General features: G+C 39.5%; 1 protein-coding gene across 1 annotated transcript in view; it reads left to right on the forward strand.

The window, feature by feature from the left end:
* The window catches only part of SIPA1L1 (signal induced proliferation associated 1 like 1), a 637,152-nt gene that overhangs the window by 394,327 nt on the left and 224,287 nt on the right, over window positions 1–18,538 (forward strand). The window contains 2 exon segments of the mRNA XM_030215408.1: window positions 4,248–4,405; window positions 7,899–8,475. Of these exon segments, the coding sequence (XP_030071268.1) occupies window positions 4,248–4,405; window positions 7,899–8,475 (735 nt within the window).

Raw genomic sequence — 18,538 nt, forward strand, 5'->3', positions numbered from 1 at the left:
CACTACTGCCGGGGTTTTGCCCCCATAGTGGGTACACCGCTCTCCATAAGCACCAAAGAGGATGAAGCAGTAGACTACCTCGGTAACGTGCAGGTATGTCTCCCCTTGAAACATGAAGCAGCGCTGCCGTCTGCCAGGGCCAAAAAAAGGCTTTTTCGAATCCTAGATCTGTATAGGTGTCTGAACCCAACCGCTAGTCCCTCAAGTGATGGAGCAGACATGCTTGATTATATCTCCGAATATCCGGGAGTCCCAGTCCACCCCTTTTCTGCACCCCCACCAAATAAGTCCACCTCAACTTTGGTTTCCTTCCCCCCCAACAAAATTTCCCCACTAACCTCTGCAGCGCCAGCAAATCTTTCCTAAGCAACCACAGAGGCAGTGTCTGCAACATATACAACCACTTGGGAAAAATCATCATTCTATAGAGATGTATACGGCCTAAGAGGGTTAAAGGCAGTGCCGACCAATGTGTCAACTTCTCTTTCGTCTATGGTTATATTAAGCTCGTATAACCGTGTTGTATCAATAAGTAGCCTTATTCCCAAGTATTTAAAACTCTATTTGTATACTTTTAACTGTCTGTTTTCAAAAATACGCTAAACAAATTCTTGGAAACATTTCCAAGTAAGCTGAGTTGCAGATTTTTCTGGGGGGGTTTTGTACTTAGTGCCCTTACTTTCCCCAAAGCATAAAACTATACTGTGATATATTAATAAGAACAACAGTAATAGAAAAATGGCTTTAATATTGGAATGAATATAGTATTATATAAATAAGAAAATATTTTGTTTGTACCTTTTTATTAAAATAGTTGAATTGAAGTAAGGTTTATTACATTTGGTCGCTTTTTATGAGGAAATACTGAAGCAGTTTACAAGATAAAACATTAAAAGATCATCATAAAACAAAAATAAACATAAAAAATGACATCATGACGGGGCCATCTATGTCTCCTGCTGAGATTAAAACAAATAACATTGCTTCCTTCCTTAAAGTCTGGACTCTTCTGGATATCTATTGTAATGAACATCATATTTGATTGTTCATTGTCAGGATGGTATATCTGTTAATTTAATGTGGTGGTGAATCTGGTCAGTACCTGTAGCATTCTCTTGTTCTTGTTTGTATTGCTTTATACTGTTAAACATTCAAGAAAAAGATTGAACCAAAAAAAATTGCTGTCAAAACTGACATACAAAACAATAAAAGAGAACAGAAAGGCGCAAAGACAATTTCTATTCTTGAAAATCTATTGCAATTATATTTCCAAAATGTAAGAATAAAAGAGCCAAAAAAACAGGACAAAAAAAAAATATGAGAATACAGGACAATTCTAACTGATAGCAGCCCCCACCCCCCTTAGTCAGTGGAAACAGGCAAAGAAATCAGTTAAATGCCTCCTTAAACAATTGTGTCTTTAAACATTTTAAACCTTGAATAATTCCAGAGTAGAAGAGCCAGATAGGTAAAAGACCTCTGAGTATTCTCATAATGAGGCATTAGCAAAATTATTTTTGAAGATCTAATTGGATGCACAAACTTGTACAGCACCAAAGTGACACTAAATAGAACAGTAAGCCTATAGGCTGATGTGATAACGGAAGAATTTTTAATTGAATTCTAAAAGCGATAGGCAACCAGTGTTCTTCATAAAATAACAGAGCTACATGGTCAAATTTCTTTGTTCCAGAGAGAAATCTCACAGCTGTGTTTTTATATCATTTGCAGCCTGTTTAATTGGACCACCCTACACCCTCTGCCAGAAGACAATTACAAATTCGATCTGGTTTAGAATTGGAGAATTAATCAGATTCCACAAACCTCTCTTATATCAAAGAGGTTTAACCGCATACAATTTCCTTAATGAACAAAAAAATCTAATGGTGCAATATATCTGTTTATCAAAAGTCAAATGTTAATCTAATTTTACATCCCAAATAGTAACTGTATCTTTAAAGGCTAAGAGAAAATTCTGAATGCAGTGCATCAGAGTTGACTTAAAAACCCTGTTTGCAATTCTCTGGGGAGGAACAAGATGGCTGCCGCTGCATAGAGCTGTTTCAGCAGCGTTTCAACTTACTTGGGCAAAGTGATTTTTTCCTTTTAAAAATGCCGCATACTAAGAGAAAAGGGGTGGTGAAGAGGGATCCCTTACCCTCTGCTACCTCAACACCAACCCAAATAAGCTTGGATCGATTTTTGTCATCATTCTCCCAACTTTCAAGGGAAGGTAACACCGTAGTGGAATGTACCGGAGAAGCGGTCTTACCACCGGTTGACGAAACCTCCCTTTCTCCACCATCGCAGTTGCTCCCTCCGTGTCCGGCGGCATTAGCAGCCCTTGGGGCGACCCCGTACACCACCGGAAGTGTGGTGGGAGAATCGCCAGTTGAGGGACCTGAGCTGCAATATTCGCCGCCGAGCCCTGAGAAGAATATCTCGGGAGAAAAACCGGAGGTAAATTTAAACTTGATTTGGACTATGCTGAGTGGAATGAATGAAACTTTGTTAAAAACGTCTGGGGAAGTTCATGTTATGAATGGAAAAATTGAGGAGTTGAAATCTTCGATAGAGCAAGTTAAAATAGAAACCTCAACAAAGATAATGAAAATTCAAAAGGATGTAGACTTTTTACAAGAATTTAAGAATGCAGCAGTAAAAGATAGTGGAGATATTCGTCGTAGAATAGAACAAATTGAGAACTATAATCGAAGATTGAATCTAAGATTGCTTAATTTCCCAAGACTCCCAGGAAATTCCCCTTTTGACCTTTTTAAAAGATACCTAAATGAGATCTTAAAATTTCCTCTTGAAAATTTGCCACCATTAAATAAAATTTACTACATTGGGAATTCCACGGAGAAGACTGGGGAAAAACTGAATTTGCTACAAACAAACAACTTGGATATATCTGCTCTATTAGAACAATCCTTAGAAAATTGCACAGATAGAGTGACTCTCATAGTTTCTCTAGTGTTTGAGCAAGACTTGAATGCGATAATGAGAAATTACTTTAAAAATTCTACTACCCTTTTTGGAGGAGAAAGGATATGGATATACCCGGACGTCACAAAGCAAACCCAGCAAAAAAGGAAACTTTTTTTGGCAATGAAAGAAAGGACATTGGAGATAGGGGGTTCTTTTTTTCTTGCCTATCCCTGTAAATGTAATGTTAAGTTGGGTTTAAATAAGTATGTTTTCTATTCACCAGACCAGTTAAAATCTTTTTTGGATTTAAAGCAACTTAAATAACACCTAAATAAGTAAATACAATTGGGAGTGCAGCGAATATTTTCTTGAATATTTATTTGTACTTTATAGACTTCTCTATTCTTTTGTTCCTCCAATCCTTCTATTGTGGTCTGAGGAAGCTTGTTATTCAATTTTCCCCTTTGTTTAATTATTTACACAATTTTTTAGGCTGTATTTCATAAACAAGTTTATTCTTGTAAAATATATTGAAATTAATAAATAAATAAATAAATAAATAAAAAACCCTGTTTGCAATCAGACAGCTTCCAATTTATCTGGGTTTACTCTCCAGTTTGTGTTTTTCAACCACATGGCCACTGAATCAACTACAAAAAGAATTTGAACATTAGCATTTGAAAACACAAAAACAGCTCTGAAGAGCGTGTGAAATGATGAAAGAAAATGTTAAAAGGGCTAGGGGATAAAATAGGACCTTGTGGGACTCCAAAGGGCACTGAATTACTGAAACATCTGACTGATCCCCAAGTAACCTGGCTGTCTTCCTAAGAAGAAGAGATTAAACCAATTTAAGATAATTCATATCCCTTGATTTTTCTAATCTAGATAAACTCAGATGTTTATTTGAATGCTATATTTTATCTGTAGCAGTACTTCTATATACCGAGCCCTTCTAAAATATGCTTGAAACCTGAAGTCCTGCCCTATGTAAATATAATTCTGTGGACCCTCTCAATTAACTAGTAGGAAATAAGTACATGCTATAGTGATTTTAAATTTTGTGTTTACAGGTTACTTGCATTCACATGTTCTTTGGAAGAAATATCTCTTTCTTTAATAGTATATCCACATTTCACAGGTGCAGTTTGAAAAAAATATCTTAGGATAGGTTTTTATAGAATCGCCTTCTTTGCAACTCTCCCTTTTGTGATACCTGTCATTACATTTTGTGTCCTTTTTTTGTGCTATGACATTGTCAAATATATTTTCTTACAAAAATATAGACCTAAACTGTAAATTTTTGATTTTTGTAGCTCTTACGGAAACGTCACATTGGGAACGACATTGTGACCATAGTTTTCCAGGAACCAGGGGCACAGCCGTTCAGCCCAAAGAATATTCGTTCTCACTTCCAACACGTCTTTGTCATTGTGAGGACACACAATCCCTGCACTGATAGTGTCTGTTACAGGTATCTTCAGACTTAGCTTTTTAAAGTATCTATATATGAAGTTTTGTGAGATGATGCACATTGGATCACAAGTGTTTTGGTTTGAAAATATGACCTGATAACTTCTGTGTTTCAAAGGTATATGCAGATAGTGAAGTAGCTTATTTTGACAAGACAGCAAGGATAGTTACTGTTCACATATGTTAACAAAGATTAATTGGCTAAGTGCAGGAGTTTATTTTTCATTTCTATCAATGTGGCATTACATTTACTTTAAAAAAAATCATGAGAATTCTGTTCAACTGAGTAAAGACAAGAAAATCAAAATGGAATCATGCCTTTAATTGCACACAGATAGACTTATGACATACTGTAGGTATTACTGTGCTACCCCACATTAAAATATTTTAAATTAGATTATTTAGTAGATTTGTGCAAAATGATAGTAGTAGTGCAGGCTAAATGAGCCTTGCAATCTATCTGTGCAAACATATCTCAGTGTATGGTCTGTTATGTGTTACAGGGGATGATGCATTGTTGGACTTCTGACTAGCCTTTTTTTAATAGTAATAGGTGTTCTATAAGAATATATGGCACCCAGTCATAAAACTGAAAGGAGGATCTGCCACTTAAATGTATGCACCAATATGCAGGCCCTAAGAATACATAATTTAGGGTCCCTTTTTCTAAAGCTTAGTATTCGCTGACAAACATTAGCGGGCACTAATTGATATATAGCCTATAGGTATAAGATAGAATACACAACATTTAGTGAGCACTAAGTGTTAGTAAAAGGGCCCCTTAGTAATAAGAGCTATGAGACTGCTGTATGTACTTGTGCGAGAAATTAAAATTGATTTAACTTCATCTTGCAATAACTAGCCGTTTGTGCCAGGACCTTCCCAAACCTATCCTGACCCCATAGTCAGTCTTGTTTGAGATATTTACATTGCATGTGCGTATGAGAAATTTGCATATACTGGGTCTCCAGTGTAGGCACATTTTACATATATTTGGTGGATATCCTGAAAATCTGAATGGTAAGAATCCAGTCTGGGAAGCCCTGAGAGGTTAGGGTGGATGTGTGTGTGTGTGTGTGTGTGTGTGTATGTGTATATATATAATGTGTGTATGTATGTATATATATAATGTGTATATGTGTGTGTATATATGTATATATATATATATATATATATATATATATATGTGTGTGTGTGTATATGTATATATAGTGTATGAGAGTAACATAGTAAATGTTGTCAGATAAAGATCTGTATGGTCCATGCAGTCTGCCCAACACATGCATACACACACGTGTTATTTGGGATAACTTAGCACTTCACTTTGAGAAACAATGTTTAAAACTATCACTTATTGAAGATACCTACTATGGAGTGGTTCTGAAGGTCTAGGGTTTTTTTTTTGTTTGTTTTTTTCTGCTGTTGCCTGGATATTGAGGACTACCTGATAGGCCTTACTTCTTTTCTTTTTAGGCTAAGTTTCTCTCTGGGGTTTTTGTTTTATTCTCTTCCTTGCACTCACTTTCTAAGATGAAAATGTTGAGCATTGATAAGTACAACTTGGGACAGGGATGCAACACTTACAAACATAAACAGATAGAAAAAGATAGGCAACAGGTAAGACAAGATGTGGACCAGTTTTAACAAGTGGAAATGGAAAAATCTTAAGAGTAAAATTTCAACCTTGTTTAAGTATTTTGTAATGACAAGCTTTCACATTCCTCCTCCTCAAGCAGGTTTATGAAATGAGGCGGGCCCTTAATCCTTGTCGATGTCTTATGTGTGTGTAACAGTATCAACAAGAAGACAGCGCATTGGTCACAGAAGCGCAGTTATAAGTTCTAGAGAAGTGATTTTTTATTTTTTTCCAGTACACTTGTGGAATGTTTTTGAGAAGTAGTTTTTCTTCTAGTTAATATTTCATTTGAGAACTTTCAAAGGCTATGGACACGTCTGTACTAATTCAGTAATGGAGAATAGTTTTTGAAGCAGTGTTTTTTTTTTTTTTTCTACGTTAGGAGTTTTTTTCACTGCTGTTTTTCCATTCTGATAGAAGCCAGTGATAGCAGCTCATTAGTGGGTTTGTTAAGTCTGTGCTTTAAGCATGGGATTTTCCCAGAGCAGTTGAGGCTTCATTTTTTCTAATAGATAGATGTAAAGTCCAGGCCTTTGGTGGAAGTTCAAATGTATTAGTAGCACACATTTTTTGTAATTGTATATTTTGTATTTTTGAAATCCATTTGGAATTGTCTATAGTTATAGACAGTACATATGTGTAGCTACTAGAGCAGCATTGGCTGCCAACCAGAAGTCCTAGAATGACTGTTCTTGTGATAGTCACTGTAATCTTGAACTTTTTCCATTTGTAGACTCTCTTATAGTGGGTGGACGAAGGCCCAGATGCTTAAAAAATTGTAACCCTGTCCAGACAAATGAACATAAACTGCTTCCTTTAGTAAGCAAAGAACTAAAGTGAGCTGCTCGTGCAGGAATGCCTTAAAATGTCACTTACAGTTCTGAGAATGAAACATTGCATTAGCTGTTACTGCTCAGAGGTGTCAGCAACTACTGAATGAAGGGTTCACAACTTTGTTAAAAAAAAACCCAACTCTCTAACAAGGATATATTTTGATTACTTATTTAGGGTTCCTTTTTACTAAGCTGCATTAAGTGCTAATGTGCACTTAACATAGGAAAAATGACCTAACACAGGATGTCCTAAAGCGTTCTGTGTTAGTTTTGCCATCTACACGCACTAAGCATGTGGGTTTTTAAAAACTTTTTGAGGGGGCATATCGGGAACAGAATGGACGTGGAAGCACTATTCATCTAGCATGCTGACATTACCAGTGCACTAACTGGTTAGCATACCCATAATGTGGGGAAGCCCTTAGCACCTCTCAAATAGAAGGTAATAAGAGCTCCCTCATTCATTTTTTAAAAGCCATACGCTCATTATCACGTGGCCATGAATTCTGTAAATAGACAAATTCCTTTCTTACGGCTGCCTTAGAAATGGGCTTAGCACGCGGGAAAGTCGCATGTTAGGATGTGCCAAGTTTGTTTACTAGTGCAGCTTAGTAAAAGGGCCACTTAATCAGTAAGGTTGTCTCAAACCTTTCTCAGCACTTTGTCTCCTATTGCAAATACTCAATGACATACAAATGTATAACTTTCTAGTCTTATCCAGCTTGTTTTCTTTAAATTGTTTAAATGCATCAATATGCCTCTGTAAAATGTATACCACTGCAAACAGTTTCAATAAGTTGATTATTTCAGCTAAGACGGGACAAAACATATGATTGATACATTGATACATATATATTACATTAGTAACAATTTAATTTATTGGATATTACACTAAAATATAAGCTTTTTGCTGTTTTCTAGTATACATATGATTACAATGTCTAAAAGGCAGCTGTTTCAGTACTTTTTATATACAATATTTCCAATGTAAACTTCATTCAGTGTACTTTTATATTTTTTTATAGCGTTGCTGTAACAAGATCCAGAGATGTACCGTCCTTTGGACCACCAATTCCAAAAGGAGTTACTTTCCCTAAATCAACAGTATTCAGGGACTTCTTGCTGGCCAAGGTCATTAATGCAGAAAATGCTGCTCATAAATCAGAGAAATTTCGTGCTATGGCCACCAGGACCCGCCAGGAGTACTTGAAAGACTTAGCTGAGAAGAATGTCACAAATACATCTATTGACCCATCAGGAAAGTTTCCTTTCATCTCACTTGCATCAAAAAAGAAAGAAAAATCAAAACCTTATCCAGGAGCAGAGCTCTGTAGCCTTGGTGCCATCATATGGAATGTTCATGCTGATGATTACAGTGCTGTCGTAGAAATAGAATGTCTGCTGGCTATTTCCAATGAGATTGTGGCCCTAATTGAGCAGGACTCAAAAAGTGTGGTATTCAACTGTTCCTGCAGAGATGTGATAGGCTGGACCTCCAGTGATACTACTGTCAAAATCTTCTATGAGAGGGGCGAGTACATTTTTGTGAGGAGCTTCAACAACAACACGGAGGATATTAAGGAGATTGTCAAAAGACTGGAGGTTTGTATATATTTTTTAAATTATTGCGCTCATAAAATTCTTAAATCCTGATGGAGGTAGGTGGGTTGTAAACTTGAGATGTTAAATTTTTATTAGAAATGTCAGTATAATTCTTCAAGATTTGAGTTGCATTAGTAATGGATAATTCCTGGAAAAGGAAGCAAAAGATGGAATTAACTAATCTAACCTAATGACAGGTTTTCCAGAGATAAGAATATACAAAAAAAAAATGTTTTAGGTATAGTGGAAAGCATCATGTTGACAGTGTATCCCAAATAAAGGGAACCTGAAATTTTTTTTCTTGACTTTTAAATGAAATACTAGGTGAGATGATTAGTTGAGCCCAGTTTCCTCTCTTCAGTAGAGACCAATCTGGCTCATGCTAACTTAATAGTGCATTCCACACTCATTTCATTCCCTCCTTTGCTTTATGTGGTTATTGCAAAAATTACCATACACTAACTATGAAGACTTCTCACTAAGAGTGCAGGCCAATGCTGCTCGCATCTTGTTATTCCCAGTTAACCACATATCACATTTCATCTTCCATTTAAATGCCTAATTCCTCAGTTTTACAGGGTCCTTTTGCAATTTCTCAGTCATCTGGTATTTTCACTACTTGAAATAACATTCTGTCATTTGCTAATTTGATCACCTCACACTCCATTTTATTTTCCAGTTTATTAGTGAATATTAATAGCGCTAGCCCAGTACAAATTCCCGGGACTCTTCCATTGGAAAATTTAACCATTGCCCCAGGTACAAAACTTAATTGTGGGCCCACTAGGGACAGAAAAAGTACCTGTAATTAGTGTATGTAAACCGCTTTGGTTGTACCCACAGAAAGGCAGTATATCGAATCCATGACCCTCTACCCCTTTATTCTTTTCTATTCTTTAACCAGCAACCAGTCTACATTAGATACTACCTCCTATCTTATGATTCCTGTCCTGAATTTCAAGTTTATTGGGTCTTATACCCCACCCATCAAATATTATTTGAGCGGCTTACAATAAAATAATGTAAGGAAGGGGGGGTGTGTTGACAACAAATTGTGAGGATAGGGGAGGGAAATACAATAACTATGATAGAAAATCTGGGAAGGGAAAGTACGGAAGGAAGGAAAGATTCTCACATGAAAGACTTCATTAAATGCTTTCTGAAAATCTAGATACTCTAAATCAACTAATTCACCCTTTTCCGTATGCTTACTTATATCTTTAAAGAGTTCTAATAGATTGTAAGTAATGAGTTACAGACCATTCTTCAGGTTTTACTAGATTCCTCCTCATATTGTACACAGCTTTTCTGTTGTCTACCTATTGTAGATTTTGATATTATCCACAAAGAGGTAAACCTTACCAGATAGCTCTTCTGTAATATTGTTTACAAAAATGTTAATGTTTTAATAGTACTTAATATACCAAATTTTCTAGCGTGTGGGTCAATACGGTTTACAATAAAAGCATAACATAAAAGAATTTCATTAAAAGACAGGAAAGAGTCTTATTTCTTCAACAAGATAAAAACAGCTGTGCATCTAAATGAAACCCAGGACTTACAGTGGGGGAAATAAGTATTTGATCCCTTGCTGATTTTGTAAGTTTGCCCACTGACAAAGACATGAGCAGCCCATAATTGAAGGGTAGGTTATTGGTAACAGTGAGAGATAGCACATCACAAATTAAATCCGGAAAATCACATTGTGGAAAGTATATGAATTTATTTGCATTCTGCAGAGGGAAATAAGTATTTAATCCCTCTGGCAAACAAGACCTAATACTTGGTGGCAAAACCCTTGTTGGCAAGCACAGCGGTCAGACGTCTTCTGTAGTTGATGATGAGGTTTGCACACATGTCAGGAGGAATTTTGGTCCACTCCTCTTTGCAGATCATCTCTAAATCATTAAGAGTTCTGGGCTGTCGCTTGGCAACTCGCATCTTCAGCTCCCTCCATAAGTTTTCAATGGGATTAAGGTCTGGTGACTGGCTAGGCCACTCCATGACCCTAATGTGCTTCTTCCTGAGCCACTCCTTTGTTGCCTTGGCTGTATGTTTGGGTCATTGTCGTGCTGGAAGACCCAGCCACGACCCATTTTTAAGGCCCTGGCGGAGGGAAGGAGGTTGTCACTCAGAATTGTACGGTACATGGCCCCATCCATTCTCCCATTGATGCGGTGAAGTAGTCCTGTGCCCTTAGCAGAGAAACACCCCCAAAACATAACATTTCCACCTCCATGCTTGACAGTGGGGACGGTGTTCTTTGGGTCATAGGCAGCATTTCTCTTCCTCCAAACACGGCGAGTTGAGTTCATGCCAAAGAGCTCAATTTTTGTCTCATCTGACCACAGCACCTTCTCCCAATCACTCTCGGCATCATCCAGGTGTTCACTGGCAAACTTCAGACGGGCCGTCACATGTGCCTTCCGGAGCAGGGGGACCTTGCGGGCACTGCAGGATTGCAATCCGTTATGTCGTAATGTGTTACCAATGGTTTTCGTGGTGACAGTGGTCCCAGCTGCCTTGAGATCATTGACAAGTTCCCCCCTTGTAGTTGTAGGCTGATTTCTAACCTTCCTCATGATCAAGGATACCCCACGAGGTGAGATTTTGCGTGGAGCCCCAGATCTTTGTCGATTGACAGTCATTTTGTACTTCTTCCATTTTCTTACTATGGCACCAACAGTTGTCTCCTTCTCGCCCAGCGTCTTACTGATGGTTTTGTAGCCCATTCCAGCCTTGTGCAGGTGTATGATCTTGTCCCTGACATCCTTAGACAGCTCCTTGCTCTTGGCCATTTTGTAGAGGTTAGAGTCTGACTGATTCACTGAGTCTGTGGACAGGTGTCTTTCATACAGGTGACCATTGCCGACAGCTGTCTGTCATGCAGGTAACGAGTTGATTTGGAGCATCTACCTGGTCTGTAGGGGCCAGATCTCTTACTGGTTGGTGGGGGATCAAATACTTATTTCCCTCTGCAGAATGCAAATAAATTCATATACTTTCCACAATGTGATTTTCCGGATTTAATTTGTGATGTGCTATCTCTCACTGTTACCAATAACCTACCCTTCAATTATGGGCTGCTCATGTCTTTGTCAGTGGGCAAACTTACAAAATCAGCAAGGGATCAAATACTTATTTCCCCCACTGTATGCCCCATGAGCTGAATGCAAGTCAGCCACACCCAAAGTCTAGTCTAAAAAATGAGTTTTAAGCAACACCTTGAACTTGGAAAGGAGTGTTCAGAACGAGTACTAGGTGGTAGATCATTCCAGAGTTTTGGAGCAAGAAAGTAAAAGGCAGAGGGACGTGTAGACTCATAATGGAATGTTAAGTAGTAGTAGTAGTAGTATTTCAGACCTGGGAGAACTAATCTATTAGAACCAAGAGACCTAAGAGCACGAGCCGGTGTGTAGGGAATAATAGAGACAGCCAAGGAGGAAAGTTGTCCTGAGTGAAATGATTTGTGAGCATAATATTTTAAAAAGGAATACAGAAATGAATGGGCAGCCAATGAAAATTGGATGAAAAGTGGAGTTACATAAACAAAATAACATGCATGACAAAGCAGATGGAATCAGAGTCAAAAAAAGAATGTAGGCAATGGGAGTCTGCATAGAGTAAAAAAAGAAAAGAAAAAAAAAAACGTTTTGAAGAATATGAGAAATATGTTGGTGGAATGATAACTTAAAATAGGACTCCAAGGTAGTGCAAGACTGTGACTGTGAGAATAGGGATATCAAAAAGAGCTGGTGTATGTGAAAGCTGAGACAGTGGACCAATGACCCAGAAAGTCACCATTTCGTCGGGATTGGACCAAGAACCAATCCCTGGAACATACTACTGGTAAAGTTGTTTTCTTTAGAGTCAAATCTGTTTACTACTACTTTTTGTTCCTTACACGTAACCTGTTTCTAACTTAGTCACTGAGAGTAGGTAAGTAAGGGCACTCAGTTTATTTATAAGTTACCTATGAGGAAATGTATCAAGGGCTTTGCTGAAATCTAAGTACACAACATCTAGCAATCTCCCTCAGTCCAGTACTGTAGTCACCTAGTCAAAGAAATTAATCAGATTTGTCTGACAAGACTTGCCTCTAGTAAAACCATGCCTCAACTCCAAGCCATTGGATTCCAGACACTGTACTATCGTCTGTACTAGAAATATTTCAATTAATTTATTCACCACAGGAATCAGTCTAACCAGCCTGTATTCCCAACCACCTCCTCCTGGGTTTTGGAAGAGGGACCACATTTGCCATTCTCCAGTCTTCCGGGACCATTCCCAACTCTAAAGAAGCATTGAAATGTTCAGACAGCAAGAGCTGCCAGAATGCCCCTAAGTTCCTTCAGTACCCTTGGATGTATCCCATCTGACCCTGTCACTTTGTCTACCTTTAGTTAGCTAGCTCCTCACAAATATAATCTTCTGAAAATCATCCATGGTCTACCTCACTTCCATTCCTAGTTGTGTTTCTTCTGCAATCCTGCGCCTGGATCTTTATCTGTGAACACATAACAGAAATAAATGTTAATACATTCTGTTTTATCCCTCATCAACTTTTACTTATTCTTTCTATTCCCCTTTGAGTCTTATAATGCTACTTCTGCACTTGTATCAGTAGCATATTAAAAAAAAGTCTAACCCCCCCCCCCCCCCCCCCCAAGCCGGTTTCCATTTTATGTATTGGCTACTTTTTCTTTCATTTGCATCTTTGCTTTCCTGACTGCTTTATCAGCTTCTCTTAGCTTTTCCAGGTATTGTTGCCTGTCTTCCTCTTTCTGCAATATCATGTAGTTTCTGAAAACTCACTTCGTTTTCCTTTTTCGGCTGTAGCAGCCTCCTTTTCTTAACTTTTATTTATTTACTTGCCTAACAATAAGATTGTTGCCCTTAAAATAGATCTTCAGTTTTGCCCACTGCCTTTCTAGTTCCCCCAGAAGTCACCATCCAGCTAACAACTCCTTGAAGTGTTCCACCATCTTGACGAATTATTTAAAAATATTTTTTGGAAGTTTTCACTTCTGAATGAGCTCATTCCATGCATATCTTAAAATTGAACCACACCTTCTGGTGGTCTGTGGATATCGGTCTAGTATGGCCACATCCTGTGTGGGTTCTATTAGTTCTCCCTGTGGAAAGTGCATTGGAAACCAACCCCTGGACAATTATTTGATGTCTTTTTGGTACAGGGGCACAAACCAGCTGGCCTGCAAGCCTTTTTGAAGAGATCAGTGTTAATGGGGAAAAGAACCATCCTGAAGATGTGGCTTAACCGGGAGGCCCCCTGCACACTACACTGACGTTGGGTGATGATGCAATGTTGTTCAATAGAAAAGCGGGGGATCAGTGATTTGACTTCCAGCAGGGGAGACCAGTTTTGTAAAATCTGGTCACCGTTCTGGGATACACTCACTCCTATTGCAAAAAGTAGAATATTGAATTGTTGAGGGAGGGCGGGAGGGGAGGTTGGGAGCAGTGGGGGGGGGGGGGGGATTGGATAAGGGGGGGGGGGGGAGTTAAAACTAAAACATGTAAGTTTGGCATTTCCTCCATAACAGAAATGTGGCTGTTCAAGCTGTGTAATAAGTTTTTGTCGTTTTGGTACCTTTGTATGTCTAATGTTATGCCAATAAACAGATTAAAAAAAAAAATCCAGGATATCCTTTCTAGAGGTATTTTAATGTTTCACTTACCCAAGGGTCTTTGATCACCCAGCCCTAATGATTCTAGTTTAAAGCCCCCATAGAAACGTATAAAAATAAAGGCAGAAAAAGATAAATTGTGAACATCTTCAATTAAATCTCTGTTCCACCTCTTCTGCCAGTGAAGGGGGGCCTGTCTTATCACACCAATGTAAGCAGATGTTCTGTTCTTTCTTTTTAGATTAACCCTCACAGTGCCTCCTCCTTACCTTATAAGTCCTTCAATTCTGTTTTAATATTATCTTAGTCTGAAAAGCTACTCCTCTTCCTCCCTTTCTTCCTACCCTCTCCTTCCTGAATAGATTATAGCTTGGTATAACTATATTGCAGTCATGGTTCTCTCTGTGAGCACCATCAAATCCAGGTCAGGCTCTTCCATTACAGCCTCTAGATCTAGAACCCTATTTTCCACATTAGTATTCATTGCCTTCCAGACATTTCCCTCCCCCCCCCCCCCCCCCCCCCCCCCCCCCCATTGCTGTAGAGGTATTTAATTGTCTCCATATGGGTTAGTTTTCTACACACCACAATAGTCATGAACCTTACTCCTAAATCAGGATGTATACACCCTGGTTTAGGAGTGAGGTTCCTGACTCAAATATAATGTTAGCACTCGTCATAGTACTTGCATCATGCCAGATAGTTTAAATCTAGAGTTCATAAGATATATTTATAGACAATCTTTTAAAATTATTTTGTGTTTTACTAACTTGGGGGGTTTGTTTGCTCATCCCTGATAATCCTAGTTTAAGGTCGTCTTCAGTAAGTTAGCTACAGTCTGCTGCAGAGGACACTTTTTTTTCTTCGATAGGTGGACAGCATCTCTACTTAGCTGTCCTTGGAAAATCATCCCATAGTCCAGAAAGATGAAACACTCTAACATCTGTGCAGCCATGCATTCATCTAAAAATCTTTCCTCTGTAGCCTACCGTGATGAGATATTTATGCACTAGACACTAGTGTAATTGAAATATCTTGTTATTGTGTTTCCAACCATTGAGTCTTTCACTGTTCTGGTAGTAAATACCTATTGCTATAATTTTCTCAGTCATGCATACAATTTCTAATCATAGGTTCTAGAAGTTCATTTTCTTTAGAGCTTTAACCCTACTTGATGCTGCCATATTTAGGTACATTTCACATTAGTATTGCCTGTTGAATGTTTATCCTATCTGTCCATCTGTGTATATGTTTGCATTTGAAGAGTAAAGAAAGGGAAGAGAATATAGAAATGTATGTTTTCTACAGTCTCCTATGAGCAAATACTCATGCACTTCTCCTTTGCGCAGAAATGCAAGCACATTTAGATATATATATCTGTGTATAAATTGAGAAATTTTGACTTCAGAATCCTATTAGTAAACCAGGGTTATCTTATATATGGGTCATTCTTATCAGTTCCATAGCACTCTTGTTATTGTTAGCTTCATGGAAGTACAGTAGACACACTGGCTGTGCTGAAGAAGTTCTAAAGGATAGAGACCATGTTATATATGTCCCTGGTGTGGGAAGAGTTTTTAATTCAGGGTGAGCTTGTACAGTAATCAAATTAAAGAGAAGAGGTTTGAAGAAGGTGTGCATCTGTAAATGTTCTGGCTGGTTGAAAGTTTGTGCTGAGCATGTGCTTTAAGAGAAGGATGTGCCTGCAAGAAAGTGTGCATGTTAATTATCCGGTAATCTGGATATATCTAAAAGCCATTTGATTGGCTGATGGCTCAAGCAGTAAGTTGAAAGAGAAATTTTAACTGAGGCAGTTAATGAGTGAAATTTGATTTTTTTTTTTTTTTTTGGTAAAAGAAAAACAGGTGTGTGTGTATGTGTTGAGAAATACTGATGCCTGAATAAAACATTTTCCTTGAATAGGAAAGGCGAGTGTGATCTATTAAAATATTTTTCTAGAACATTTTGTTTTAGTGAACTTGCCAAAATTTAGAGTAAGAGAGTGGTGGATAAAACTGATTTTGAAGTCTTATGAGTAAGAGGGAAATATATAATCTGATTATTTAGCTTAAATCCAGAAAAAAACTGTGTTCTGACCACTTTTGAAATTTGTGAGGCTATGGGAAGGGGTTGAGGTTTTGGAAAGGCAGTGGGAGATGCTTGAGGGGAAGGAGAAAATGAAGGAGCAATGGATTCCAAGGTGAAGAGGGAGAGAGAGGGAGCAATGTGGAACCAACCCAGCCTTGACTTATTCATGGGTCACAGCATTTCTGGCCACTTTTAGTCCGAAAACTGCCCTTGATTTATACACGAGATAAGGTACACTCACCTCTGCTCCTCTGACAGAGACTACTGATGTTTAGGTGCCTGAGGGGCATAATCGAAAGGGACGTCCTCATTTGGATTTGGATGTCCTCGCAAAATGCCCCCATCCAAGGGCGGGGAAACCCGTATTTTCAAAACAAGATGGATGTCCATCTTTCATAAGTACATAAGTAATGCCACACTGGGAAAAGACCAAGGGTCCATCGAGCCCAGCATCCTGTCCATGACAGCGGCCAATCCAGTCCAAGGGCACCTGGCAAGCTTCCCAAACGTACAAACATTCTATACATGTTATTCCTGGAATTGTGAATTTTTCCCAAGTCCATTTAGTAGCGGTTTATGGACTTGTCCTTTAGGAAACCGTCTAACCCCCTTTTAAACTCTGCCAAGCTAACCGCCTTCACCACGTTCTCCGGCAACGAATTCCAGAGTTTAATTACACGTTGGCTGAAGAAAACTTTTCTCCGATTTGTTTTAAATTTACTACACTGTAGTTTCATCGCATGCCCCCTAGTCCTAGTATTTTTGGAAAGCGTGAACAGACGCTTCACATCCACCTGTTCCACTCCACTCATTATTTTATATACCTCTATCATGTCTCCCCTCAGCCGTCTCTTCTCCAAGCTGAAAAGCCCTAGCCTCCTTAGTCTTTCTTCATAGGGAAGTCGTCCCATCCCCACTATCATTTGTCGCCCTTCGCTGCACCTTTTCCAATTCCACTATATCTTTCTTGAGATGCGGCGACCAGAATTGAACACAATACTCAAGGTGCGGTCGCACCATGGAGCGATACAACGGCATTTTCCTTGTCATCAAGCAGATGAAGCCATTACGTATGGGTTGTGTCCATCAACCAGCAGGGGGAGATAGAGAGCACTCAAATTTCACAGTGCCACATGGTCAGCTAGCTCCACTGCCTCTTCAGTATTCTCTATCTCCCCAAGCAGGGTGGTTGCAGCTTGTTAGCCGGGGTGTTAGAAGCTATAGCAGCTTCACTTTAAAGGCACATAGGTTAGCCCTTTCCCTGCCTTACCCATCCCCCCAGTGGATGTGAGTACATTAGTTTCAATTTTCCCTGCTGTTTCCCACTCTATACTTGGTGGATGCAGGCACATTGGTTCGCCTTTCCCTGCCTTTCCCACTGTTCTGTACCTCCGGAGTTGAGTTGATTGCCTCCTTTGCTGTTTTCTCTACTTTCCTCACAGCGTTAAAAAAAAAAAAAAAGCATGAGGTTTTCTTCAGTTTCTACAGCGTGACCGGAGCTTGTATACTCGGTCCAGTGAGGTAAGAGTGTTTTCTGACTCCTCCGGGGAGGGCCCGCGATTGGGATGTTTTTGGCGCGAAGCCGCCATTTTGAATTTTCCGCCGTTTTTCGGCGATAGCTGCAGAGAGTGTTAAGCGCTGTTCCAAGTGTGGCAAGCGCAGATCAGCAGCGGGTCTCTGTAAAACGTGCTGTTCAGGCGTAAGAGCCGGCCCGAGCATGGCAAGTGATGATTCTTCCCACTCGGTGGAGCTGGCAGCGGACGCCATTTTGAAAGCACCACATGGCGAGGCGGAGGGTCTGGAGACCGGAGGGGGCCCTCGAATTGAGGCTGGCCAAAGAGCTACTAGCCCCGGACTGGAACCGGGTGCCCAGGGCGAGTTTTTCTCCCCTGACTTTGTATTATTGCTTCATAATGCATATATGCTTAAAAGAGCTCAGCCACAGGGGTTTTCTACTGCCCCCCTTACTGCCCCTCCGGTGGATGCAGGCCTGGGATTGCCCTCTGAGGCGTTTTTCCCTGATAGCTGGCCACAAGAGAAGCGCAGAACGGTAAATTCCCCTTCAGAGAGTGGTGCACCCCTTCCCCCCCCCCCCCCCCCCCCCCCCCCCGTGGTCGGGATGTGGTGACTCTGAGGGGTCTGGCAGGCCCTCGTGGCCAGAGGACACAGAGGAAGGTGCAGAAGGGCCACTGGATCCAGAAGATCCGTCCGCAGTGAGGATTTTCCACCGCAAGGAGCTGTCAGCGCTTATTTCAGATTGTCTTATAGGTCCTCTCTATTGAAGATCCTGGGAGTGGCGTGGTCTCCTCTGGAAATCCAAGGATGGC

This window comes from Microcaecilia unicolor, chromosome 9, assembly GCF_901765095.1.
Source record: "Microcaecilia unicolor chromosome 9, aMicUni1.1, whole genome shotgun sequence".
Classification (NCBI taxonomy): Eukaryota; Metazoa; Chordata; class Amphibia; order Gymnophiona; family Siphonopidae; genus Microcaecilia; species Microcaecilia unicolor.